Source organism: Corvus moneduloides, chromosome 3, assembly GCF_009650955.1.
Source record: "Corvus moneduloides isolate bCorMon1 chromosome 3, bCorMon1.pri, whole genome shotgun sequence".
NCBI classification, from domain to species: Eukaryota; Metazoa; Chordata; class Aves; order Passeriformes; family Corvidae; genus Corvus; species Corvus moneduloides.
Genome location: NC_045478.1, coordinates 109,952,878 through 109,975,831, shown reverse-complemented (window position 1 = coordinate 109,975,831; position 22,954 = coordinate 109,952,878). Strand labels below are relative to the sequence as shown.

General features: G+C 49.1%; 3 protein-coding genes across 9 annotated transcripts; 2 read left to right on the top strand and 1 right to left on the bottom strand.

Annotated features, from left to right (window-relative positions):
- The first annotated feature begins 1,482 nt into the window (after window positions 1–1,482).
- GALM (galactose mutarotase) lies at window positions 1,483–16,643 on the top strand. 2 transcript variants are annotated; one of them, XM_032103434.1, is made up of 8 exons: window positions 1,483–1,837; window positions 2,314–2,468; window positions 5,212–5,418; window positions 6,817–6,898; window positions 7,839–7,980; window positions 8,074–8,248; window positions 8,702–8,813; window positions 16,184–16,643. In XM_032103434.1, the coding sequence occupies exons 1-7, from the start codon at window positions 1,642–1,644 to the stop codon at window positions 8,777–8,779; spliced, it is 1,035 nt and encodes a 344-aa protein (XP_031959325.1). In that variant the 5' UTR covers window positions 1,483–1,641; the 3' UTR covers window positions 8,780–8,813; window positions 16,184–16,643. The 2 variants fall into 2 exon arrangements, with proteins under 2 accessions (XP_031959325.1, XP_031959324.1); XM_032103433.1 differs by lacking the exon at window positions 16,184–16,643 and adding an exon at window positions 12,144–12,353 and having other exon boundaries at window positions 1,484–1,837.
- SRSF7 (serine and arginine rich splicing factor 7) lies at window positions 10,377–18,246 on the bottom strand. Of its 3 annotated transcripts, XR_004239090.1 has the most exons (10): window positions 18,149–18,246; window positions 17,630–17,810; window positions 17,324–17,500; window positions 16,675–17,127; window positions 16,361–16,435; window positions 16,169–16,270; window positions 15,772–15,825; window positions 13,728–13,772; window positions 13,114–13,149; window positions 10,377–12,181 (listed from the first exon to the last, which is right to left on the bottom strand). XR_004239090.1 is itself a non-coding variant. In XM_032103435.1 (9 exons), exons 1-9 carry the CDS (start codon window positions 18,174–18,176, stop codon window positions 12,127–12,129), a joined length of 753 nt encoding a protein of 250 aa, XP_031959326.1. In that variant the 5' UTR covers window positions 18,177–18,246; the 3' UTR covers window positions 10,377–12,126. The 3 variants fall into 3 exon arrangements, 1 of the variants encoding a protein (XP_031959326.1); XM_032103435.1 differs by lacking the exon at window positions 16,675–17,127; XR_004239089.1 differs by having other exon boundaries at window positions 10,379–12,181; window positions 16,361–17,127.
- A 76-nt stretch (window positions 18,247–18,322) lies between these two features.
- GEMIN6 (gem nuclear organelle associated protein 6) lies at window positions 18,323–22,766 on the top strand. Of its 4 annotated transcripts, none has more exons than XM_032103440.1 (3): window positions 18,323–18,408; window positions 20,037–20,182; window positions 22,027–22,766. In XM_032103440.1, exons 2-3 carry the CDS (start codon window positions 20,055–20,057, stop codon window positions 22,430–22,432), a joined length of 534 nt encoding a protein of 177 aa, XP_031959331.1. In that variant the 5' UTR covers window positions 18,323–18,408; window positions 20,037–20,054; the 3' UTR covers window positions 22,433–22,766. The 4 variants fall into 4 exon arrangements, with proteins under 4 accessions (XP_031959331.1, XP_031959327.1, XP_031959328.1 ...); XM_032103436.1 differs by having other exon boundaries at window positions 18,341–18,671; XM_032103437.1 differs by lacking the exon at window positions 18,323–18,408 and adding an exon at window positions 18,769–19,370.
- The last annotated feature ends 188 nt before the right edge of the window (window positions 22,767–22,954 follow it).

Here is a 22,954-nt window from a genome sequence, read left to right as displayed (position 1 = left end):
TGCAAAGGTGAGCCATGAGAAATCCTCAAGGTCATGAAGCAGAACTCCTGGAATACCTTGCTCAGATCCTGAAGCTATCATTGCTCCTTTCCTGCAGGATCCAGGCTTGTGGAAGCTGCTTTCTTCTCTAGTTTATCTGCCAGCTTGAAAATCGTGTGGCTGGTTCATGAACAGATTTGTCTCTGGTATTGCTTTTGCAGCCACACAGCCTTAGATGGCCACTGGGGTTTGAGTGGTCTTGCATCTGTGAAGGGAGGTGAGAAAATCAGTGTTCATGACTGTTACATCAGACAAAGAGTTGGATCTGGACCTTCTCTGGTGTGAATCAGAAATAAATCAAAATGGCAGCTCCTCTTGTGTTAAAAACCCCACAGCTTAATGAGATCTCTGCAGAACAAAAATGCTTCCTGTGACTGGAGAAGCACGTTAAGAGAGAGGTGTTGAGGGAGCCGAGGTGCTAAGGATTGAACTTCTGGGAATGCTCCGCACATGAAAACACTCCATGAATCCATTATAAATGAGGCTGTTCTCTCATCCATCCATCAGGAGTGTTTCTGCTCCTAAGTTTGGGCTGCTCCCTATCCTATCTGACATGGAAGGTGATATTGATGAGCAGAAAAAAGGTATGTTTGCTTCAAATGTTGTTTTTGGATAGAGAGCATGGGTTGTGAAGGTGCAGAAGGAAACAGAGGAACAGCCATCACTAACAAAGAAGTGCAGGTTTCCAAACCATCTCTGCTAAGCCCCAGGTGGGAGGTTTCGTTTCTGTCTTGGCTTGGAATTTGTAGTTGGTCTTGTTAAAAGATGATGGCTATGTTGGAAATTAATATTTAGCAACTACTCGTTAACCGATGGAGGTTTTTTGGTGGGAGTTACTGGTTCTTTGAACAAATTTTGAAAATGGGCCCTCATAGAAATACAACCATATCCAACTGTAGTGAGGTGCTCTTGCCTTGCACTTGAGCCTTGCCAAGACAGGTCAAAGCTGTGCACACACATTACTTGAATGTTGCCAGGGCATTTCCCTCAAATGCCTGCAAATACAGGCAGAACTCGGTATTTCAAAAGATGATGATTTTTAATGGAGTCTGGGTCAGAGCCACAGCTTTGATAATAACGCCCTGGCCAGCAAATGCCCAGAGCCTGATTTACAGCACCATCAGCAGGTGCTGCCTGGTGCCTCTTGTGGAGGGGCTAAGGGAGGGTACAGGGGGAGAAAGCAGCATTTTGTCACGACACGCTGTGCACGGGCCGTGAAAGTCGTGTCGGTGTGATGGAAGTGGGGGAGAGGAGCTGTGGGCGGCGATGCTTCGGCCCCCGAACTTGCGAGCTGGCGGCTGCGCTGCCCGGCCCAGCAGCGCCCGCAGCCTCGCTCCCTCCCCTCGGCATCCTTCCCACTGCCCGCGGCCACCTCCAGGAGGCTGCTGCCCCTCGGTGACAGCCCCGGGATGCCCCGAGCTCCGCTCCGCCGGGCACGGCGCGGCCCCGCCCCGCGCGGGAGGCGGCCGAAGGTTGTCCTGGCTGCCCTTTGGAGCTGGGAGTGCTCCGCTCCCGCCGCCATTGCTTCTTCCTGCTGAGCGTCCTTCCCGGGCCGGGCTGCGGCTCCCGCCGGAGGTGCCGGTGGCCGGGTTTTTGGGAGCGATGACAACGGTGCGGAGAGAGGCGTTCGGGCGGATGCCCCCGGAGGAGGGAGGCGGAGAGGTGGAGAAGTTCGTCTTACAGTCGGACAGCGTGAGAGTGGAGATCCTGTCTTTCGGGTGCATCATCACCACTCTGGAGACAAAAGACAGGGATGGGCAGTTTTCAGATGTTGTCCTAGGATTTGACACTTTAGAAGGTGGGTCTTAATATGTTTCTTTGAAAAAAAAAATTTAAAAACCCACGATCAGGCATTTTAACCAGCACTTACTGGTTTATTGGCACACTGCGTGACCTACCTGTAAGGCCGCCCCATCCCCCTAAATCATGGGCTGAAGAGATACAGTTCCTGCTGCCTCTCCTGGGCTCTGTGGTGGGTGTGGAATAGGGATGCTGGTGGCAGTGCGCCGCTCTGCTGGGGCAGCTCTGAGTCCCTTCTTGCCTGGCAATGACAGAGGGCTTTTCTGCCAATCTGCAAAGAATACAAGATCCCATCAGGCTGTTTTAATCAAGGATGCGCATGACTAATGAGCTGTGTGTCCTGTGAAACCCTGGGACTGCAGTAACGTCCTGGAGGGAAGCAGAGAGAGACACCTCTGAGTCCCTAAGCACTCCTGGAGATCACCCATCCTGTTCCAATGGTTCTGTTTAACCGTGTGCTGTTTCTCCGCCCAGGTTACACGAGGAAGCACCCGTTCTTCGGTGCTGTCGTAGGCCGTGTTGCCAACAGGATTGCGAATGGAAGGTTCACCCTGGACGGGAAGGAGTATCAGCTGTTCCTCAACAACGGGCCCAACAGCCTGCACGGAGGAGCCAAGGGATTTGACAAGGTGAAAATCCCAGTGTCCTGCCAGCATACAGCCTGTGGGGTTGTGGCAAGAAGGTGTGATATCTACACCCCTGAACCCTGTAGCATTTTCTGGTGGTTACTGAGTTGAATCAGCTCAGAAAGTGCTGTGAGTGCAGGAGCGGGGGGAAGTGAGACAGATCCTGCGAGCTGCTGGGTTGGCTTGTCTTTGTGTGAGCTTGCAGGGCTCATGTCATCCTTGGATGCCGAGCAGATGGTTGCTGTGCTTCCTCTGTGTGACTGCAGCCCTGAGCCTCATGAGCCCAGTTCTCACAGGGTTGTTCCTGGCAAGGTGCTGCTTCTGCAGAGCATGGCTTGGGACACAGCAGTGAGGACCCAGGAGCCTCAGGAGCAATGGAGGCTCCCTGGGCACCTCCAGGCTGCACCACCCTGGAGTGCACCATGGAGTTGTGCCAGTGCCCAAAGAAAGTTTCCTGGGGAACAGTAGTCTGTCCATGCAGATTCATTTCCACCTGCAGTTTCAAGGTTGTTGCCTGCCCATAGCTCCTCCCAGAGTCAGAAGGATGTGAGTTTGCAGAAACTTATCAGTGTTGCTTGCTTGTGACAGCACTCCCAAGTAAGGGGAGAGCAGGGTAGTGCTGCAGGTTCAGTCATTGAATTGCCCCCTTGGTGCCACTTTCATCCTGTGACAGCATCCCTCAGGCTCTCAGTCTGACTCCCAGCAGTGGGGGATTAGATCAGGCCTGCAAAACACCCCAGGATCCAGGATCACTGTCTCTCCTTCCCAGCCCTCCCCTATGACCTCCTGAGATGAAACAACCTGGCCCCAGGGCACTCAACCTTTTCTATCTTCTCCCAAGAGCTGCTGCTCAAGTCAGATATTTGTGGTACAGGTGGTAAGAGCAGCGGAGGATCTCTTCTCTTGAAAGCCTTGCTGATAACCCTGCTCGACTGCAGAGCAGGCTCAGAAGTCTCTGCTTTCCTGAAGCCTTGGGCTTTGTCGGATCAAGTGCATTTGTAATCAGCAAGTAGCTGATCCACCATTTCCCCCCAAGAACATGAGTGTGCTGGTGCAGCTGCTGTCATGGGGTTAATGGGGTTTTTTTGTGAAAGGAATCCAGGCTGATGGGACAAAAGCCAGGGTGCCTGGAAAAAAAAGCACAGTGTGAACTGGCATCAGGTTGGGATGAAATGCTCCTCAGTAGCCTTAGAAAAAAAGGAGTACTGGGGATGGCTTGGCTGTTGTACCCCTAGAGAAGACAATTTAGTTGGTTTAAAGTTTCTTTATACACCCTGACCCCTGTGATCTGGAGCTGAAAACATGCATTTTTTTGCAGCCAGGGCTTCCAGGCTGTCTTCTGCAGACAGGGGATGTGGTCTCTTCTTCTGCTTCTTCACCTTGCTTGCTGAAGGCTCACCAGCTTGCTTGGGGACGAGGCAGTGACATCTCCCAGCCAGAGCTTTGTGTCCTCTGGCCCACAGGGCACACTTGAACACCTGCCCAAGACCCCCTCCAGCCAGGAAACAGTCACTGTTCAGAGACAGTGAGCCCTAACTGGTCAGCCCTAACACAAAAACACACACTGGCATTTGGCTGTGATTATCTTGGTCATCTTCTGAGTTCTTCCTGATCTTGCAGACATCAGTGCTGTGGTCAGCATGTGGCCTGATGAGAGCAGGTTGCAGCTGCACTTACAGGGCAGCAGTATGTGACCACACTGCTGGGGGACTTTAGAAAATAACTCTCTTATCTTAAAAAATATAGTGATACCTGTATGCTTCCTGGACTTTAATAGCTTTTTCTTCAAAGAACTTAAATAGAAACTCGTATTCAAAAACCGCAGCATCCTTACAGCCGTGGGAGCCGCAGTCAAACTGCACACTGTGCAGGAGAGCCTACTCTGCAGCCAGGTATATTTAGCACCCTCAGCTTCAGTGTTTGGTGAAAATGCTGGCTTTTGACCATGCCCCATGTTGGTGATCTCTGTGTAGGACGTGAGAGGGATCAACTCAACAGTGTTATCCAGCCCCTGTTCCTAAATCTGTCCACTTTGATTAGACCGTAACTATTCCTTAGGGAAATGTAAAACTCTAGAGAGCCTCTTGTTGCACATCCATCCTCTCAGCATGAGGCCCATGGCCAGGGCCAAACAGGCTGTCTGGGCAGCTGTGTACAGCGTGCTGCCTTGCTTCCCTTGCCAACATGTTTGGCTCCAAGCAGAGCACTGGTGCTGGTCTCTGGCAGGGACAACAACCAGAGAGATCCCAGCTCTCTGCATGTGTCTGACAACACATCTGGTACCATTTAACCCAACCCCAGCCCCTGGGCGGGAGCTCCCAGTGTGTTCTTACACTGTCTGAGAAGCCAGCGCCTGGTGAGCGGAGGGAAGGGTGGCAGCTTGTTGAAGTGGTGTTGCACATGAGAAGATCCATGGAAAGGGGGATAAGTCCATCTGCAGGGCAAAAATCAAACGTGTGGACTCTTCAGGCATGGAGTAACACAGGCTGGAACAGGCCCCCCATCAGACTGCCAAATTGTCTCATTTGTTTGGCTGCTCAGTGGAAAGCTTGTTCCCTGCTGGTGGCCCTGGCTGACCAAGAGCAGGCTGGTGTTTGTGTTTTCTTTGGAAATGTGATTGGAAAAGCCTTTGTTTCAGTGCAACATCCCTTCAGTGCCTTCTGTCCCTGTTTTTAGCCCAGCCTGGGGCAGGAGGGAAGGGCACCATGTTCCCATTCCTGTCCTACTAACGCCACACTCCTTGCAGGTTCTCTGGAGCCCCCAGGTGCTCCCAAATGGCGTCCGCTTCTTCCGGCTCAGCCCCGACGGTGAGGAGGGGTACCCTGGTGACCTGAAAGTCTGGGTGACCTACACCCTTAGTGGCAGGGAGCTGGCCATCAACTACCAGGCCCAGACCAGCAAGACAACCCCCATCAGCCTGACAAACCACTCATACTTCAACCTGGCAGGGCAGGTAAGTGTGGGGAGATGGACCCCATGGAGACACTGTGCGGGGGAGGAAAGCCTGGGGACCCATGGAATGATCACTGGCACCAGCATGCTGGTCTGGGGACACATCATGGTTTTGGGGGCACAGTGATGAAGGTTGTCTCTGTTCATCATGGGCTGTGTGCAGGAACAGGACTGAATCACATGGACCTCAGCTGAGGACATGTTGTCTCCGTGCTTCTTGAACAGAGACATCCAGTTGAGAATGTTGGCTCTCCTTTTGTGTGTAACTGCGGAGTTTTGGTTTCTCCAGGTCCCCTGGAAAGATTACAGAGGAGGTGAAAAGCTGGCACCAGGCTAGTGGTAGCCTGGCATTTCTTAGCTGTATTCTGTTGGCATTTCTGAGAGGGTGATGCAGTTGAGGTCAGGGCCTGGAGTGGCAGCACCAAAATACCCAGGTCAAAAATGGGCAGAAGAAACATCATGGAAAGGGAATGTGAGCTGGCCAGGATTGCGGAGTAGCAAGGTTGCAGCAGCAGGATGCAGAGGGCTCCCACACACCCATACAGGGTCCTGTCAACCACACAGACAGTGAATTGCAGCTGTGTTTTAGTCTCACACTGTTTATAACTGGGCTTGGAAGAAAAGGATCTGAGAAATAAAGTGTTGCTGGGCAGAGCAATAGGATAATACAGTGCAGTCACACTTGGATGTGAGAGAAAGGCCCTTAAAATGGTTAGTGAGAGACAACCCAGCCCCTCTGAGCAGGAGCTGTGCCCAGGCTGCTGCCCTGATAATGGCTGTGCCGTTGTTGGTGTACCCTCTGCTGGTACTCCCAGAGGTGCAGTAATACCAACACCTGCAGCGTGCAACTCAGGCGTGTTCCAGAGGAACAGGAGACCTTTGGGCACGAAATTGCTGCTTAGATTAGATTAGATTAGATTAGACCTGAAGGCTCAGCTTTGGGCCTGCTCCCCTTGCAGCCCAGCAGGTTCCCTGCCAGCGTTCCTGAGGCTGTGGAAAAGGAGGAGGTTCACACCCCCGCAGTGATGCAGATGAGGCTGGAGGATGGGTTGTGTTTTCCCTCGCTTGCTTCCTTCCCCTTTTCCCTGCTGCTATGTGCTCAGCACCCAGCATGTTTTGGCTAGTTAGTGTGCAGGGTGGTAGTGCTTGGTGAGGAACAAGTACAGACTGATGGTCTCATCCCTGTGGGATTTACAGCTCCTAGGGCCTATGTGGGTTTTTATCTGTGCCAGTACCTTTGTCCTGTGCCCAAGGTCAAGGTGGAATGAGGGCCGGGAGGTGCTCCAGGCACTGCCAGATCAGCTGGGGCACCACTGTGGACAACCACTTCACAACTGTGCTTAGGGCTGCTTGAACAGTGCCTGCAACAGGAATCTCAGCATTTCCCATCCTCCTGCAGGGCTCCTGCGATATCTATGACCACGAGATCTCCATTGAAGCAGATTCCTACCTGCCTGTGGATGACACCAAAATCCCTACTGGTGGGTGGTGCAGTGCCTGTGGCACAAGGTGGAAGTGCTCTTTCTGAGCAATGTTTGTGGGTTTGGGGGGAGCAGCACTGCCCGGCAAGAGGGACACACCAGCACCCAGGGGACCCCAGGCACAGTGGGGCCCTCACCTTTGGGCACAGTCCCGCTGCACCTGAGCAGGGTGGGCAGAGCCAGGTGCTGGTAACCCAGTTCATCACCAGCCCCAGGGAGCAGGCAGGAGCAGCAGGAAATGGGACCAGAGGCATATGGGATATGAGGCTGCAATGTGGGTCCATCCAGGAGACAAGCTTCCTGTGGCCCCTGAAGGACTGGATTCCTTGGTCCAGGTGGCTTCTGCTCAGCTTGGTGTGCCATGCTTGTGCACAAGCAGGGAAAGAGCTCAAAGCCATACCCACCCCAGTGCCCTGCTTCTCCCTGCTGCTTTCACCGTGGAGCTGTTTCACATCTCAGTTGTGGCCAGCTTGCTACCCCTGGCTTTTGCAGTTCCTTCTTGTGTGGGTAGTCTTAGTCCTGGGGTGAAGATAAGATGTGTGCAATTATTAAAGACAGACCCCCTGTGTGCAATGCCTGCTGTATTTTATGTAAGTGCTTGAACTGGAATGGTTTCATTTTTCTTTCAAGGTGTTTTTCTGCCCCCCTGCAAAACCCCTCACCTTTGGGTTGGGGTGACTGTGTTTTGCACTGTGCTTAGTATGTCCTAGGGTTGTTCTTGCTGCTTCATCACAGGACACTGTATTTCCACAGCAGGTCTTAACAAGGACAAGAGAGAAAAGGCTGGGTTTGTACATATACAAACTTCTTGCATTTTCTTGCTCCTTGTCTGTGCTTTGAAGAAGAGCAGTGTCCCCAGGGGCTGCCAGTTGTGCTGGGGGACAAGGTAGGGTTTGCTGGCATGTGGTGAGTGGCTGAGCCTGCTGTTCTTCTTGCTTAGGGGAGGTGGCTGCCGTGCAAGGCACTGGATTCGATCTCCGGCAGCCTGTGGAGCTGGGCAAGCACTTGCAGAAGTTTCATCTGGATGGCTTCGACCACAACTTCTGCCTCCATCAGGGGCAGGATCGCCGCCTTGTAGCCAGGTAGGCTGGGACCTTGGCAGGAGTCCCCAGTCCTGGAGCCATGGGGTGTCCATTCAGTCAGTCTCGTGTCATCCTTCCCTGGCATCTCCACAGGGTTTTCCACCCGCCCACCGGCAGGACCATGGAGGTTCACACCACCCAGCCTGGCATCCAGTTTTACACCGGGAACAACCTGGATGGCTCCCTGAAGGGCAAAGGTGCTGCCACGTACCCCAAGCACTCGGCTTTCTGCCTGGAAACCCAGAACTGGCCCGATGCTGTTAACAAGGTCAGCTGTCCATTCCCCTCCCAGGGGCTGCTTGGGTCCTGTGGCAGGGGACCGTACCCCCAGCACCTTCCATGTCTCTGGGGTATTAAATGTAGCAACAGAGTCTGCTTGTCAAGGGGACACTAGACACCAGAAGTGAGGCAGGCACAGGTCACAGTGGCTTTAGACAGGGGTCAGTCAGCTCCCCAAAGGTGTGGGGTCTAGAGCAGATGACCCCACTGGGGCCTTGCCACATCCTCTTAAGTTTGGATCATTCATCATGGCCTGAATTTAGCCAGTGGTAGGACTGACCCACTCAGCCCTCTGGCAAGTGGTGGGTGGTTACACACTGCTGCTGGAAATGGCTGGGGGGAGCTGCAGGAATATGCCTTGGGAAGACCAAATGGATGCAGCCATGCTTTCTGGTCCCACGGAATGTGCTCAGAGTCACTGATGTGCTGCTGCCTCTCCCAGCCTCACTTCCCCAATGTCCTGCTCCATCCGGGTGAGGAGTACAATCACACCACGTGGCTCGTGTTCAACACTGCTTGAGGAAAAGGACTGCTGACTCCCACCACTGAGAGGGGTAAGTGCCTCCAGCAGCTGAGCCAGAAATCCTTCCAGGTGCCAAACAGAGCTTTCCAGCTACCCTGGGTGATGCATCTGATCTGGGAGCTTTTTTTCTGCTCTGTGGTTTTCACCTGTGGTTTCTGCTGGCTTTAACTCCTGTCACCATCTCTGCTGCTGTCTGGTCTGTGCAAAGCTCTCACGCTCTGTCCAGCCTCTCACCCTGGGCATTGGGGTTTGTTTCCCCAGTAAAAATGCACTGAAAGCACCTTGTTTAGGGGCACGGCCTGTCACAGCTCCAACTACACCAGTGGAATATCTGGTGGAGCATGTGGGAAGGCTGATGCAGTTGTGGTTGTTTGTTACGACATCTGTTACTTCCATCAAAGTGCTCTCTCTAAATGGTGTGCAGTGCTCATAGCTTTGTGGAGGACAGTGTGCTGGGATTATCCCACCTGGCTGCCCTGGATCCTCTGATTAAAATCCTATGCTCTGCCTTGGTTGCTGAAGTGAAGTGGGCACACCCATTTAGTCCTGAATATACAACTGCAGGAGAAAACCCATCATCCTAACGCTGTATTTCCACATGAAATCTCCAAAACCCTGTACTGGGTACCAACTGTCTGATGAAAACCTCCATGTTTCTGAGGCTTCAGAAAAACTGGCACAAGCCAGGGGCAGACACCACCACCCTGTTAGGGAGCTCATAGCCCACTTCCCAGGAAAAGAGGTCGACAGTCCATGTGCCTGGCACTGCAGCCTGAGTCCCACCTTCTCCTGCCATGCTGCTGCTCCCAGGGCCTGCAGCACTCCACCATGCTTCCCCAGCTGCAGAGATGCAGGAGTGTCCTTGCCCCCAGTGGAAGTGCCTGGCCATTGGGCTTGCAAATGTGGCAGACCTGTCACAGTCAGTTCTCCCACCCTGACACCAAAAGAAGTGCCCTGCTACTCTCCTGCCATGCACAGTAGTGGTCATATGGTCTGTGAGGGCTGGATCCCTTGGAGAACAAAGCCCACCAACAGGGAACACCAGGTTGCAAACCAGGGGAACCCCATTTTCCCGTAAGAGTGGGGTTTGCCCACCACACTGGAGACCTCAGATACACCTCCCCTTGCCCCACCCCCAGCCAGCCCTGTGTGGGGTGTGCACACCCTTGCCCAGAGGCACAGGGTCACAGCAGCACCACTCACACAGCACACCCCTGTGTCAGGGAATCTCCTCCAACTGCTCACACACACTCTATGGAATTTGTGGTGAAATCCTCTCAAACTCAGGCGAGAGCTGCAGCTGCATAGTCTCCAAGGGCAATGACAAGCTGAGGGAGGTAGCACAGCCACCCTCAATTTTGGACAGCACAGCTGCACAGAATGCCAGCTTTGCCACTGCTCCCCCTCTGCACCTTACAAATGCTGGTTGTCCTTCAGAGTGGCTGTCCCCACCAGCACAGCCCTGCTCCTTGCTCAGGTTCTCACTGCTACCTCTGGGTCTAGAGGAACCCCAGCCCCCGCCTAGAGAAACTCTGGGGTCTCCTGCTCAGTCTTCCAGTGTCTCTGGGTACTGAAAAACAGGTACCAGTAGAGCTGTCGTGTCAGGCTGCAGGTTTATTGTGGAGCAGGTTTGCCTTGAGGGTACAGAAAAGAAAAGGTGATGAAATTCCAGAGCAGCGGCGTACATGTGCCTCTCACCAGGTACACAATGCACAACCAGTAAAATATTCCAAACACGTATCACAGGCTTCAGGCATTTGGGCTAAATCACTGCAGGGTAACATTTGTGTCAGCCCTGCTCTCCCACTGTGGCAGCGATGGGATTTGGTGAGTGTGGCCAGAATCCACCTGGAACACCAATGGCCATGGTGAGCCCCAGCGAGGATCCAGGAACAGCAAGCACCACAGCAGTGAGGACCAGGCATAAAGGCCAGAGGATGCTGCAGCAGAACGGCACCTTCAGGATCTGGACTGTTGACTCATTGACTGGAAAAGCTCCATGCAGTCATTGTTAACAGGAACCCTGTTCCTTGAAAACCATGGGTTACCCCAGGTGTAACCGAAGTCATCTTGTAACTTTATTTAAGCTGTTCTGCTGTGGTTACACAGTGGAAGCAAACTGCCAGGGTAGATTTAATTTGAAGCCCAAACAGGCCTGGCTTTCCATTTCAGTGCTTATTTACTGCTGAAACTGGCCTTTATTTCTGCTAGATAGCCAATCCCAGCAAAAAGAAAATACACTTTTCTCCCCTCTGCCTACCAGTTTGCTTGTTCACAGTCCACCACTGTTGCCAGTCCCTTGCTGTGATCTGTGTCGAAGTGCCTCATCATGCAATTCTTTCACACAGAACGAGGACAAACAGAGTCTGACACACCTATACACAAATAATGAATCCTGCAGGTTGTATATTTGCTGTAAGAAATTGGCATCATTCAACAAAGCCATCTCCAGGATATGGGCTGCTTTACAACCATACCAGTTTCTGTGAAGCAGGTCAGAACTCCTGAGGTCAGCTGAGAATCTTTCACTTTAAGGATCTTCCCTCAAAAAAGGAAAACCCACCTTGAGATACTTTAAATAGAAAGTTTTCTCTGTATCAACAGCCTAAGGAACTAAAAAATGCAACAAGTGAAAGTAGCAATCGTCAAGTTAATAATGATTTCTATTACCTTTAGAAGTTTCTGCAGGTGTTACTTGCTTAAAAGATGTGTTTTGGAGGAAAGTTTATCCTTAGATTTTTGGGGCATCCGGTATCAACAGTCAATCACCAGAGAATGAGCTTTGCAGAATAAGCAGATCAGGCAGAAAAATGAATGCCCACTAAATATCAAGGATCGAAAAGGGCATATGCAAATTTTTATCCATCTGCAGGCAGAGATGGATTTTAAATTCCATTTCAAGGAAAGCAGGAACTGATCCTTTTCACCAAAGACCATTCAACAGTAAATGTGAAAAGTAACTACCTTGAGAAGACACCAGCTGGGATTAGTGATTCCCATTTTAGACATTTGTCATCCACGTTACATGGCACACAGCTAAAATTACCCAAACGTTAACAGAAGCAGCAGGGTTACTACGGAGAAGTTTTAGTTAAAAATACACATTTTATTTCAATGTGCCAATAAAAAAGTCCCACATTTTCATATCACAGGAAGTTAATTCATACAATAAAAAGAGACCTGTGCTAGTCTATTGGTGTGACTAACTCAGAAGACCCAGATCATGCCAAATTTTAGTTGATATACTCTTCTATCTACATTCTTACATTTACAAAGACACCACAAAATCCCTTATAATAATGTAAGCAAAATAACTTTCTTCCTAAAAGATTAACTTCACAACTTTAATCCATTCTTTCAGGACTTGCACTTCGTTGAGGGCTTCCTGATGGTGAGCGGCTGAAAGGGAAAGAATCCACAATTAACATTTCAGTAGTTGTTTGGGAATCACAAATACAGGACAAAGCAACAGGAGTATACCCAGACTCTGGTTCCCTTTAAGCACTGTTTTTTAATAAAATAACCAATCACTGTTGACAAAAGTTAATGGGTTGATGATCTGGAGATTATACTTTTTTCTTTACTGTTATTTTTAAAATGAGATCACTGTAAGGCCATCTAAAGGGTATTACTTATAGTGACCTCCAAAAGGGCAAGATACTTCTTCACTGTTTTGATACAGCAGCTTGTCAAAACCTATCATGGTGATTGCTCAGCATTTATGAGCATTTATTCATGTCCTTGTGATTGTTTGACACTAAAGTTGTAAAAATGAACTATTAAAGAATTCTAATTAGGGAAAAATGCTGCTGATTCTGTCACTACACATCTTCTACACATTACTCTTTGTGCAAACACATACACACAAAGAAAACTATTTACTGACTTATTGGGAAAGAAAAAAATCATCTAACGGCAGTGAACGTAACAGGTTTGATTTTCCACTCCTGACTGCTGTGCCAGCTTACTCCACTCTACCTTTCCCAGTGCCAGTGTAGCTTCCTCATGAGGCTGAAAGCTGACTCCCTACATTTATTCTATGCTTTAAGCTCATCACTCTCCGTGCAATAAAACTGTCAGTGAACCAAAAGGAATAGGGGAGCAGAGAAAGACAAGACACTGCTACATAACCCTGAGGATTTATTGCCACATATAAGTATTACCATATAAAAAGCCACAACCACAACATTATTGCTGTTAAAGAGATCTCAGCAAAATACCTTTCCAGTATTTTCCTACAAGCAGCAGTCAAACTCCTCAGCAGAGATCAGTGCAGATACTAAAATGCCAGCTCTACGGAGTCTATGCTATTAGTAGGGAGACCAACGTACCTTCTCTTTGGAGATGGTGACCGGGACTTTGACCGGCTGTCAAAACAGAACATCATCAATGCAGCTTAAATGTCAAATGCAACTTCCATATTAAAAACAGTAAAAGCCTATCAGAAAGCAATGGAATTGAGCCAGAAGCAGAAGGTCTTTCCATTGGTAAAGTTTTCAGATCAGCTTTTACTCTGACAGGGATTCTCCCTTCATCTAGTGTGGAGATGCATTTTAAGCAACTTTCTTCAGCAGACAAACAGAAAAATGAGGGGTGGTACTGAGGTGAGGCTTTGAGAAAAGCAACATCACCAAATTGCTGCTGTTTTATGAAAAGCATTAACAAAGCTCAAGCTCTTTATCTGATGGATAGAAAAATTTAACAGAACTCAGCACAAAGGCACAAAAGATTAGTACTATGTTGGAAACTACCAAGAGTTAATGAAAACAAAGAGACAGGTAAGGAACGCATTCCAAAGAGCTGCAGAGGAAATGTTACCATTTCTGTCATACCACAAAGAGATTAGCTGGAGACTTGAGGCATATTTTTCTAAAGGACCAGGCTCTGTTAATCATGCAAACCTAAATTTGAGATACTACTGCAGGCTCTATCTGTGTGTGCTCACCTCTTAGCCGGCGAGCCAGACTTGGATCTGCCATGAGACCTAGACCTGCAACAAGAATAAACACAGCTGAGCAGGGAAACTGAGAGCATGTGGGTTCCCATGTTTGGGACAGCAGGATTCACACTCAGTGCATGAGAGCTGTCATGCTGAATACACAGAATCCTGCAAGTTTCCAGGGCTTTGCCTGTTAAGTTTTGGAAGAAATCTTTTACATGGATGCTGCACATGTTGTTTAGCCCCTGGCTGATGACCACTGTTTGCTGATGCGGGTGGCAGGAACACAAGAACAACCCAAATCCTAGCCAGTATTTTCACAGAGCTAATAAAAAGCCATGCTCTAAACTTGCAGGTTTTATTAGGCCTGAGCAACATCTGCCACTGCAGTTGGAGACAGCTCATTCCTACAGGTATCTTCTCTGTCAAGTTCATCTTACATATCCCTTCCTTCAAGTTTTTTTTTTAATGTTTGAATTTAACCATGTGAAAAAAAATCTTTGAGACTGCTACACCATAAGAACACTAATACTGCCTCAAAGCCTCACTGAAATTCTTAGGTCCGCAAAGGAAGCGTTCTACATTCCACATCCAAGGTTTTCCACAACAACTTCCACATGTGTGTTGTGACACTGTCAAACCAGCAAATGTCATGTAGTACTCATTTAGTCTGTGTTCCTCATGATCCCAGAGCCTGTCTCTGAGTGCAGTGCATTCCTTGGACTCTTCTGTACAGAAATAATCTTTCAGTTGCTTAAACACAATTATTTTGCCGCTTCTGTCTAGTTGTGTATCTGTAACTTCCTCTGCCTCAGTCACTTTAATCCCTACTTATAATGGAAAAGTGTCACTCAATAGTCTAGAAATGTCACTACAAGTATCCCTTACCTTGCACAAAACCAGCCTGGTACCAAAAAGAGAAAACAACGGTAAAATCAAGATGTTTTTCTCTCTGAGAGTCTGTTTCCTGCTCATCACTGGCAGTGAACAGTGGTAAGCCATGACTAAGTCATGTTGGAACAACCAGTACTAAGATTCAACATGGTTTAGCCACAGGTGTCCCCAGTCAGTGAAAGGCACTGCTCTACTGCCTTGGGGAACTTCCTCTCTTTACCAGCTTCTGGACTATTTGTGTGAGTTTCTGCTCTTAATTAAGCCATCCAGTCTTTATCTCTCCTTTCCCTTAGCACTCCCATCATTGCTTGCTGTTCCATCCTCAGAAAGTGCCACCCCTCAGCTGTGGGCTTTTCCACTTGCTCCCTTTAGCTAAAGCTATCCTGTATTTTCTGTGTCTCTCCATGGTTGACTGTTAGCTGTTTCAAAGAGCAGCCATTAAAACAGCACAGCAGGCACAGGGACAGGCTAGGCCATAAGCAATTCCATATCCAGAGCAGAATTTCCATTTACTCTTGTTCTTGTTGAGGACATCAGTCAGCTCTGCTGCCAAGACAAGGCTCCATGAAGCACAGGCTGCATTTACTTACTATCAAATAAAATTTAAGAGAACAAATGGCATCCTGTGATCCCTTAAAATCTGCTTGTTACTCTTGTGACACATTTATTGTTACAAAATAATTCTGACAGGTGTTTATCTCAAATTAAAATCAGCTCCTGCAGATTGACACTGATATTCAAAAGAGCTGGAATTGCAGCTGTAACACTCAGGGCACCAGCAAGCCCTTCAAGACTTGCCTGGCTGCAGACAATAAAGCATTAACACACTACTGGAAGGGCACCCTGCTTTCTCTGAAAAATAATGGGAAGAATCCACTACACAAAGAAAGAGAAACTTTTGAGATTAATTCTACATTTGTCAGGTGTTAATGCAACCCGATCAAACCAGTATTTGTGATGGCTGTGGGGACCTGGATGTTAGTGGTGTGCAAAAGAACAAAGAGGAAGAACAAGCTTCTGCACTGCTTTTTGAAACTATAGACCCCTAAGTTACTGGAGGGAAAACACACCTTTTTCTGGGAAAAAACACTAACAGTTGTTAGAAAGGCTAAACAGACTTTTAAGCAACTTTTACCAGCTATTGAGAGTCACATACCTGCTTCGGGGCCATGTAACAGATCTGGATCTAGATCTGGATCTTGATCTAGACCTAGAATTAAAAAATAAATTAAAAGGAAGTCAACTCAAGCAGAAGTGATGACAATTACAGCACTATATAAATTAGTGTCTATATGTTGAACTTAAAACCTACATAATCATAGACCTACATGATCATTAGACATTTCAGACAAAAAAATTAATCGTGGCAGATGCCACTGTCTCAAAGTAAGGTCTCAAAACTCATTATCAGAAACTTTTTAAAGCATGCTGACTTCCAGAGGTCAGCACTTTTTGAAGTCTGCTATCCAGTACCTTTTGGAATCTCCTAATTAAAACAAGAAAACTCCAACAAAAATAAAGCACACAACCATTTAAAAATTAGTACTAATCACCTTGATCTCTTCAAGGAACCCGACCGGGACCGGCGAGGAGACACGGACCTAGACCTACGAGGAGACACGGACCTGGACCTGCGGTAGGAAGCTGACCTGGACCTGCAAAGAAAACAATTCAAGAGTTGTTCAAGTGTAGCTTTTTCTGAGCAACAGAAGGCAACAGGAATAAAAGACAAACTCAAAACACACCTCCTACCACGGCTGCGACTGCGTGACCGGGAATACCTTCTTCCTCGGGACCTCGAGCGGGATCTAGACCGGGACCTGGGTTTAGGTTAGAGAAAACAGGTATCAGCAGACAGCTGCAGCAACCAGTGCATGTGAGGCCCTGCTGAAGTCAAAACTTCTTTAAGACAACTAAAGAACTAGCATCTGTCAGTTGGAAAAATGTCTGGGCCTACTTGTCTTGAGCATTTTTACTACCTAGAAAAATGTTAAAAGCTGAATTACATTGCAGAATTACATTAGAATAGAAAACACTGTAATGCGTATTTAAAATAAACCTTGCAAGTTTGCAGGTCGACCCTCTTTGGCCCAAGGTCTAGCAGATCTAGACGATCTAGAAGTATCTATAGGCGAGCGCTGCATCTAGGTAGGTGTTCTCTTCAATCTAACGACGATCAAACTGACAGCCCAATGAGCCAGGGTGAGGCTTGATTGACGCAAGAAGATTTTTCTAGGTGGGAATGTGGTCAATCTGGTGTTCCTCTTTCTAAACCGGAGGGGGGCCCCAATTGAAAGCCAAATTTACTGTTACGGCGGTCACCGTCTCAAATTTTCTGCCCTTAAAGAATAAGGTGAAGCTACGTGTAGATGGCTCGAGGGGATCTGGCCTCTTATGCTGATCACCTCAAGGTCTAGGAGGATCTTAAGTGTCGGATTTGCAAGGCGCCTCAGCATGAAATCTTAAGGCTCGTGACATTCTGAATCAAGGCGACTGACTCAAACGAAGAAACCTGAAAGGTTTTGACCAGGTTGATTATTAAGATATTAACATTTGATAGAAATAGCAACAAATTGTAATATATACCTATACATTTATTCTAGCGTTAAAGTTTAAAGAAAACTGGTGTAACATTCTGTTCTTTGCTAACAAGAACTACACAAAAGCGAGCTGGCGAAGCAACGCGGCCGCCCCGGCCCCGCACGTACCTGCTCCTCCTTCGCCGGCTATAGCGGTGACAGTCATAGGCATAGTGGCCTTTCTCACCACACTCGTAGCATCTGTCGTTGGGGTCGAAAGGGCGCCGGGCAGGGGGCCGGTCGTAGCGGGAGCGGCGCGGCATCCCTGTGGATACTTCCACTCTGACTCTGGAGCCGCAGATCACCCTGCAGCGAGTCCATGAAAGCTCTGTGTTAAACCTTACAGTCTGTGACAGAACTACAGAAGCACAAGACCGAGAGAGAAAACCCCGATTCTTTCAGTAGCCTCGGTAAACGCGCCTAATGGACACGTACTTGCCGTCAAGTCCACGGACAGCATCTTCAGCATCCCGGGGGTCTTCGAACTCCACGAAGGCGAACCCCGGCGGGTTCCTGGCGATCCACACGGTTCTCAGCGGTCCATAGTAGCTGAAGGCTCTCTCCAGCTCGCCTTTGCCGGCGCCCGTGCCCAGATTTCCCACGTACACCTTGGTCTCTGCGGGAGCGGACGGGGTGTCAGCGCGGGACCGGGAGCGGGACCGGGCTCGGGCTCAGTCCCCGCCCCGCCCTCCCTCGGCCGCCGCCATCTTGTCCGCGCGGCCCCTTCCCGCCTTCACCGCGAGCGCCGCGCGCCCGACCGCGCCCCCCCCCCCACGGCCGCTGACGCAAAATGGCGGCGGCAACAACGGCGGCGGCGGCCACATCGCCTTCCCCCCTTCCCCACCGCTGCCCGCCGGCCGCCCAGCTCCCCACGGTAATCGCCTCTCTCCCAGACCCGACTCGGCTCCCACCCCGCGCAGCCGCCCGCCGCCCGCGGCCCCCAGGAGCTCTCACCGCCTCCATAGCGGCCGTAACGCGACATCCCGACGGCTCCGCCGCCCGCGCGCACGCGCCGCCGCACGCGCCTGCCCCCTGCCCCGCTCCCCCGCCTCCCCCGCGCCGAGCGGAGGCGCGCATGCGCGCGGGGCTGTGGCGCGCGCGGCGCGGGGGGTGGCTCTTGAAAGGGAATTGGGGCCTGAACAGGAATTGGAGGCGTGAGTGGGAATGGGAGTACTTGTCCGTGAGAAGGCGAACTGCTAGGCCTGGTGCTGCAGGTGATTATCTGCTCAGTGGAAGTAAAGCCAGCAAGGCCTTTTTGTCCTGGCAGCTCCTGGGTGGGAGCTATCCTTGGACGCATCCAATGTTGGAGGTGATATCCTCATCAGCTGATGCGAAGCCGCCTCTGGAGCGCAGGCCAGTGCTTGTTCTTAGGGTGAAAACAATTAGATTTGCTCTCCCTGCTTTCTGATAAACGAGCTGTGACTGAAAGGAAGCAGTAGCTGAAAAGAGTGGCACAACCCATTCCTACATAATTCCTGTAAGTACTGTAGAAGCTGAACTAAGACTCACAAAAAGAAAAAGCAAAAAGGAAATCGCCTCTTTAAGCCTGCAAAATACGACTATCTCATTTCATACCCTTTATATTTTTTCTGCTAACACGAAACCATTGCATGCTGGCTTTCGCAAATTACTGACAAATTACTGAATTAATGACTGGCAGCTTGTTTGGTTCATCCATAGGAAGCTTTCCATGAGCACTGCTGAGATAGAGCAGTTGGGGGGTGGGTGTTGGCGAGTTTCTCACCTTCACGGTGGCATAGGAAAGCTTGCTAAAAGCAACTCAAAAACCAGGGAGCAAAAATAACTTATTCCTATATAGCAGACGCGCATCTATCCCTACTAATGCACACGGACGAGGCACGGCTTGGCCTGTGGAAGCTGCAATGTCACTGCGCCAGCAGGAGCACCCAGGAGCAAATGCAGCTCCAGAGGGGCAGAAGGCAGCGGGATTGAAGTGCCACACGCCCCGACTCCTTGTTTTACAACCTGGCCTGATAGGTGCAAACCTCTGTGTCATTCATGTGCACCCCCGAAGCCGCAAAACTCCGTATCGGAGCATTTGGAGCGCAACCCGTGCCGGGGGAAGGCGCTCGGCGGCGGCGCCAGGAAGCGGCGGTGCCGCCCGGGGGCAGCTCCCAGGGGCCCTCGGCGGGAACGGGAACGGGAATCGGGCCTGGTGAGCGGGATAAGCGGGATGGGGCCCGGGGGGCCCGGGCTCCTGCGCCCGCCCAGCTGGGCTGTGCAGGCTCTCCCTCTGCCGGGAAGGCATTCCCGGGGAGCCTGCCGAGAACAAAGCGGCCTCCCGCCCTTCCTGCTCCCCCAGCCGCGCTGCACCCACCGCGCTGCGGCCCTGCTCGTGGAGCAATGCTGGGATGGGAATGCTGGGCCGGGGGAAAAGAGTGGAACAGCACTTGCTGGTGCTCCACCGTAGGGAGTGAGGAGAGAGCCGGGAGCCGGGTGGACAACGCTTATCGAGAGGCAGTGGAAGGGCTCGGGCACCAGTGATGCGCCAGTGCACGGAAAAAAGGCAGTGAACTTTTACCTCCAAGGTTTTGTAAGAAGGCAGAGCAATAGATGGAGTGTTGAATGCAACGGGAAAGCATAAGGTTACCAGAACAGTGGGGTTCGAGGCTTTGCTGTGTGCCTTTAAAAACAAGGGAACTGTCTGGGGAATTACAGAACTGCAGCTCTATGCAAACCACTTGTGCGAATGTCTGCTTTTAAAAGAAAAGGCAAATCTTGCTTAAGACAAATCTTTACCTGGAGGCAAATCCAGTTCTGGCATGAAGAGGAAAGCAAAAAGATTGACTGCATCTGCTGATTTGCTCTGGTTGTTTTTTAGGTCCTGGATGTAGGAAATATGAATGACTGGCAGAGGAAAAGCCCTCTAGACTGGGAAACGTATGTAAACAAATTGGTGAAAGTTGTTGCAGTTGAGAAACATGAATATGAAGGATGGGTTTTAACAGTTGACCCAGTTTCTGCCTGGTAAGTACTGAAGTTTTTATTTCTGTAAAACTAATAAAAAGCAAGATTTTTAGGAGGAGGAAAGACCCTAAGGCTGAAGCAAACTTATTTGGAGCAAAAATGGCATGTTATCTTGTAAAGTTGCAGCTTCTGCTGATGGCTGCAGCCTCCTTATCTTCTAGTTTGTACTTCCTGTGCACCTCATCACTGGCTGAGCATGGGAAACTAAAAAGTCCTTGGTTTAGAATAAGCACTGCTGAGCAACAACCAAAATATCAGTGTGCTATGAACGTTATTCTCACAGTAAATTCAAAACTCAGCACTGTGCCAGCTTCTAGGAAAATTGCTAAGAAAATCGACTCTATACCAGCTGAATGCCTATGTTCAAGGTGAAAGTTCACAGCTTGTGGCTTAAGGCTTCAGCAAATCCAGCTGCTCATGCTAAGCAAGTACAGCTAAGGGAACAGCATATTAAATCACACAGTATTATAATTCCAAGTAAATTACTCTTATTTAAAACTTACATGTTAAACTATACTATTACCTCTTAACAATCCATGTGTTAAGGATTGCTTTTAACAATATACCAAACCCTGCTTTATGAAGAGCAGGAATGCAGGAGTGTTTTCCATGCTTTAGGTGTTGAAATCCTTACCTTCTGTCCAGAGTTCTTGCATGGATGCCTGGCTTTCCACTCCAGCCAGACACCCGTGAAGGTGTAGAGGCTTCTTTGGAGAGCAAGAAGGGAAAATCAGGGGTACTGGACAGAAAGTGGTAGCACACACTCTGGTATCCCAAGGGAGTAACTTGAAAACATGGTTTGAAAGGCAAAATGCACCAGGGAATGGGCAGAAATTTGTCTCCTTGCTGCCAGAGCTCTTTGATACCTTATTGGTTGTGAGCTTGTCCCACATGAACACAGGATAGAGGCTGGAAACTAAAACATTCAGCTTCTGATGTGTTTCAGAAGAAGTGGTTGTTGCTTCAGCTCTGGAGTAGCTCCAATAATCTCCTGAATTTTCTTACCATTTTGGTAAGAAAGGTGCATGCAACTGTGAGTGATTCTGGAGGGTCCAGGCTGAAATCAGGGCAGATCTCACTGGACACATCCCAAGAAGTCATTCCACTAATGCTGGCAATAATAGGCTCGTGAAGTGCTGGCATCAAGTTCTGGAATTTTGCTTCCCATGGAAGGAAGAAAATGGTTTCTGATGCTCTTTGTTGATACATGAGGGAGACATCCTAGAAATAGAACAAGCTGCCTTCCTACCTGCATTTTAGAACTTCTGGGATGCAGGTGCCCTTGGGAAAAGACCAGGCTTCTACAGTGTAAGCCTGAGCCTTCTGTAGTGTGTTCCTGTTGTGTTTTCATTTCACAAACTGGCAACAGTCATTAAAAAACTTACTTTTTAGCAATGATGAATAAATATGAATATTTTTTCATTAAAAGTTTGTAGTGTTGTTAGCTGCCTTCAGCATTCAAAGTGCTGTATGTATGAAGGTATCACTGTTTCTGAATGTTGAAATGCTTTAGGTTCTTCAGCAGTGTTGGGAAAGCTGCACAAAAATATTTAGATTCCTAGACTTGACTTTATTGTTTTAAAGCAAAGTGTATGTTAATGTTCTGCTTGATAGTGTCTAGAGAAGTTTCAAGCTCAAGACCAGCAATTGCCTACAGAGCCCCACGTTTTTAGCACTTTAAGGGTATAGCAGCATGCTTTTCAAAGGAAAATACTGGGTACTGGATATTGCCTCAATACCTGGGTTAGGCTGATGCTAATGAGCTCTTACCTTGAAAACCTTGGAGGCTGCTTCTCAGTCTTCAGTTAAGAACAGGAACTTACACAGTCTCCCTTCCTTGACAGCATTGTCCTTGCAACATTCTCAGAGAATGAAAAGGTGTCCATATCATTCATCATGGGTCACGCTGTCCAAGAGGTCAAAATACTGCAGGAGGGGGACAGCGACATGGAGCAGCGCCTTGCTCGCATCTTGGAGCCTGAGGAAAGCCAAGCTTTCAGCCCTGAGGAGCTGGAGAAGAGGAAGAACGCCTTGAAGACTTGGCTGGAGAGCAACCACATCCCCGTGGGCGAGCAGGGGGAGCAGGGCAGGACGCTGAGCGTGGCGGGGGTGCTGACCATCGACCCCCCGTACGGCCCCGAGCAGTGCAGCAGCACCAACGAGATCATCCTGTCCCGCGTGCAGGGCTTGCTGCAGGGCTACCTCGACAAACAGCAGCGAGCTCCTGCTGATGAAAGCAGCCCTCTCTAGGAACTCTCCTGCTTCAGGGACTCCCCTGGGCGTCAGCGTTCACTGTTGGCAGAAAGGCTGCGTTTGGGTACTTTTTGTCTTGATTTTTTGTGTGTAAAGGAAGGGATAAAACAAGAAGTCTGAACTCAAAGCACAAGCAGTATTTTTATTATCATATGATATATGATAAATTTAAACTGTTTTGCTCTACCTTTAAAACTAGTTTAATTATCTAGTGCTGAAGGCATGTTTATTTGAACTGCTTACCAGATTATTTTTTCTTTTTTTTTTTTTTTAGAAGGAGAATTATGACACCTGGACTTCCCAAACCAAATTAAAAAAAAAAATTCAGAAAGCTGTTTTGTTTTGTTGTTTTCATGGCTTGTTGGTTGTTGTTTGTTTTCTCTATAACTGTTCTCCTGGCTTAAAATACGAATCACAAGGTATGTCCAAGTTTGTAAAATTATTGGGGAAGGTTAGCAGGCAAATAGCAGGCTTTAAAACCATTCCCTGTCTATATTTGTTATTTTAGAGCAGCAGTGC

Excerpts from the sequence above, each read along its gene's own strand:
- GALM (XM_032103434.1), top strand. The coding sequence starts at position 1,642 with ATGACAACGGTGCGGAGAGAGGCGTTCGGGCGGATGCCCCCGGAGGAG. Across the intron at positions 1,838-2,313 it reads AGGATTTGACACTTTAGAAG|GTTACACGAGGAAGCACCCG; the intron begins GTGGGTCTTAAT and ends TTCTCCGCCCAG. Across the intron at positions 8,249-8,701 it reads GGCCCGATGCTGTTAACAAG|CCTCACTTCCCCAATGTCCT; the intron begins GTCAGCTGTCCA and ends TGCCTCTCCCAG.
- GEMIN6 (XM_032103440.1), top strand. The coding sequence starts at position 20,055 with ATGAATGACTGGCAGAGGAAAAGCCCTCTAGACTGGGAAACGTATGTA. Across the intron at positions 20,183-22,026 it reads GTTGACCCAGTTTCTGCCTG|CATTGTCCTTGCAACATTCT; the intron begins GTAAGTACTGAA and ends CTTCCTTGACAG.
- SRSF7 (XM_032103435.1), bottom strand. The coding sequence starts at position 18,176 with ATGTCGCGTTACGGCCGCTATGGAGGCG. Across the intron at positions 16,271-16,360 it reads AGTCGCAGCCGTGGTAGGAG|GTCCAGGTCAGCTTCCTACC; the intron begins GTGTGTTTTGAG and ends TTTTCTTTGCAG. Across the intron at positions 15,826-16,168 it reads GGTTCCTTGAAGAGATCAAG|GTCTAGATCAAGATCCAGAT; the intron begins GTGATTAGTACT and ends TTTTAATTCTAG.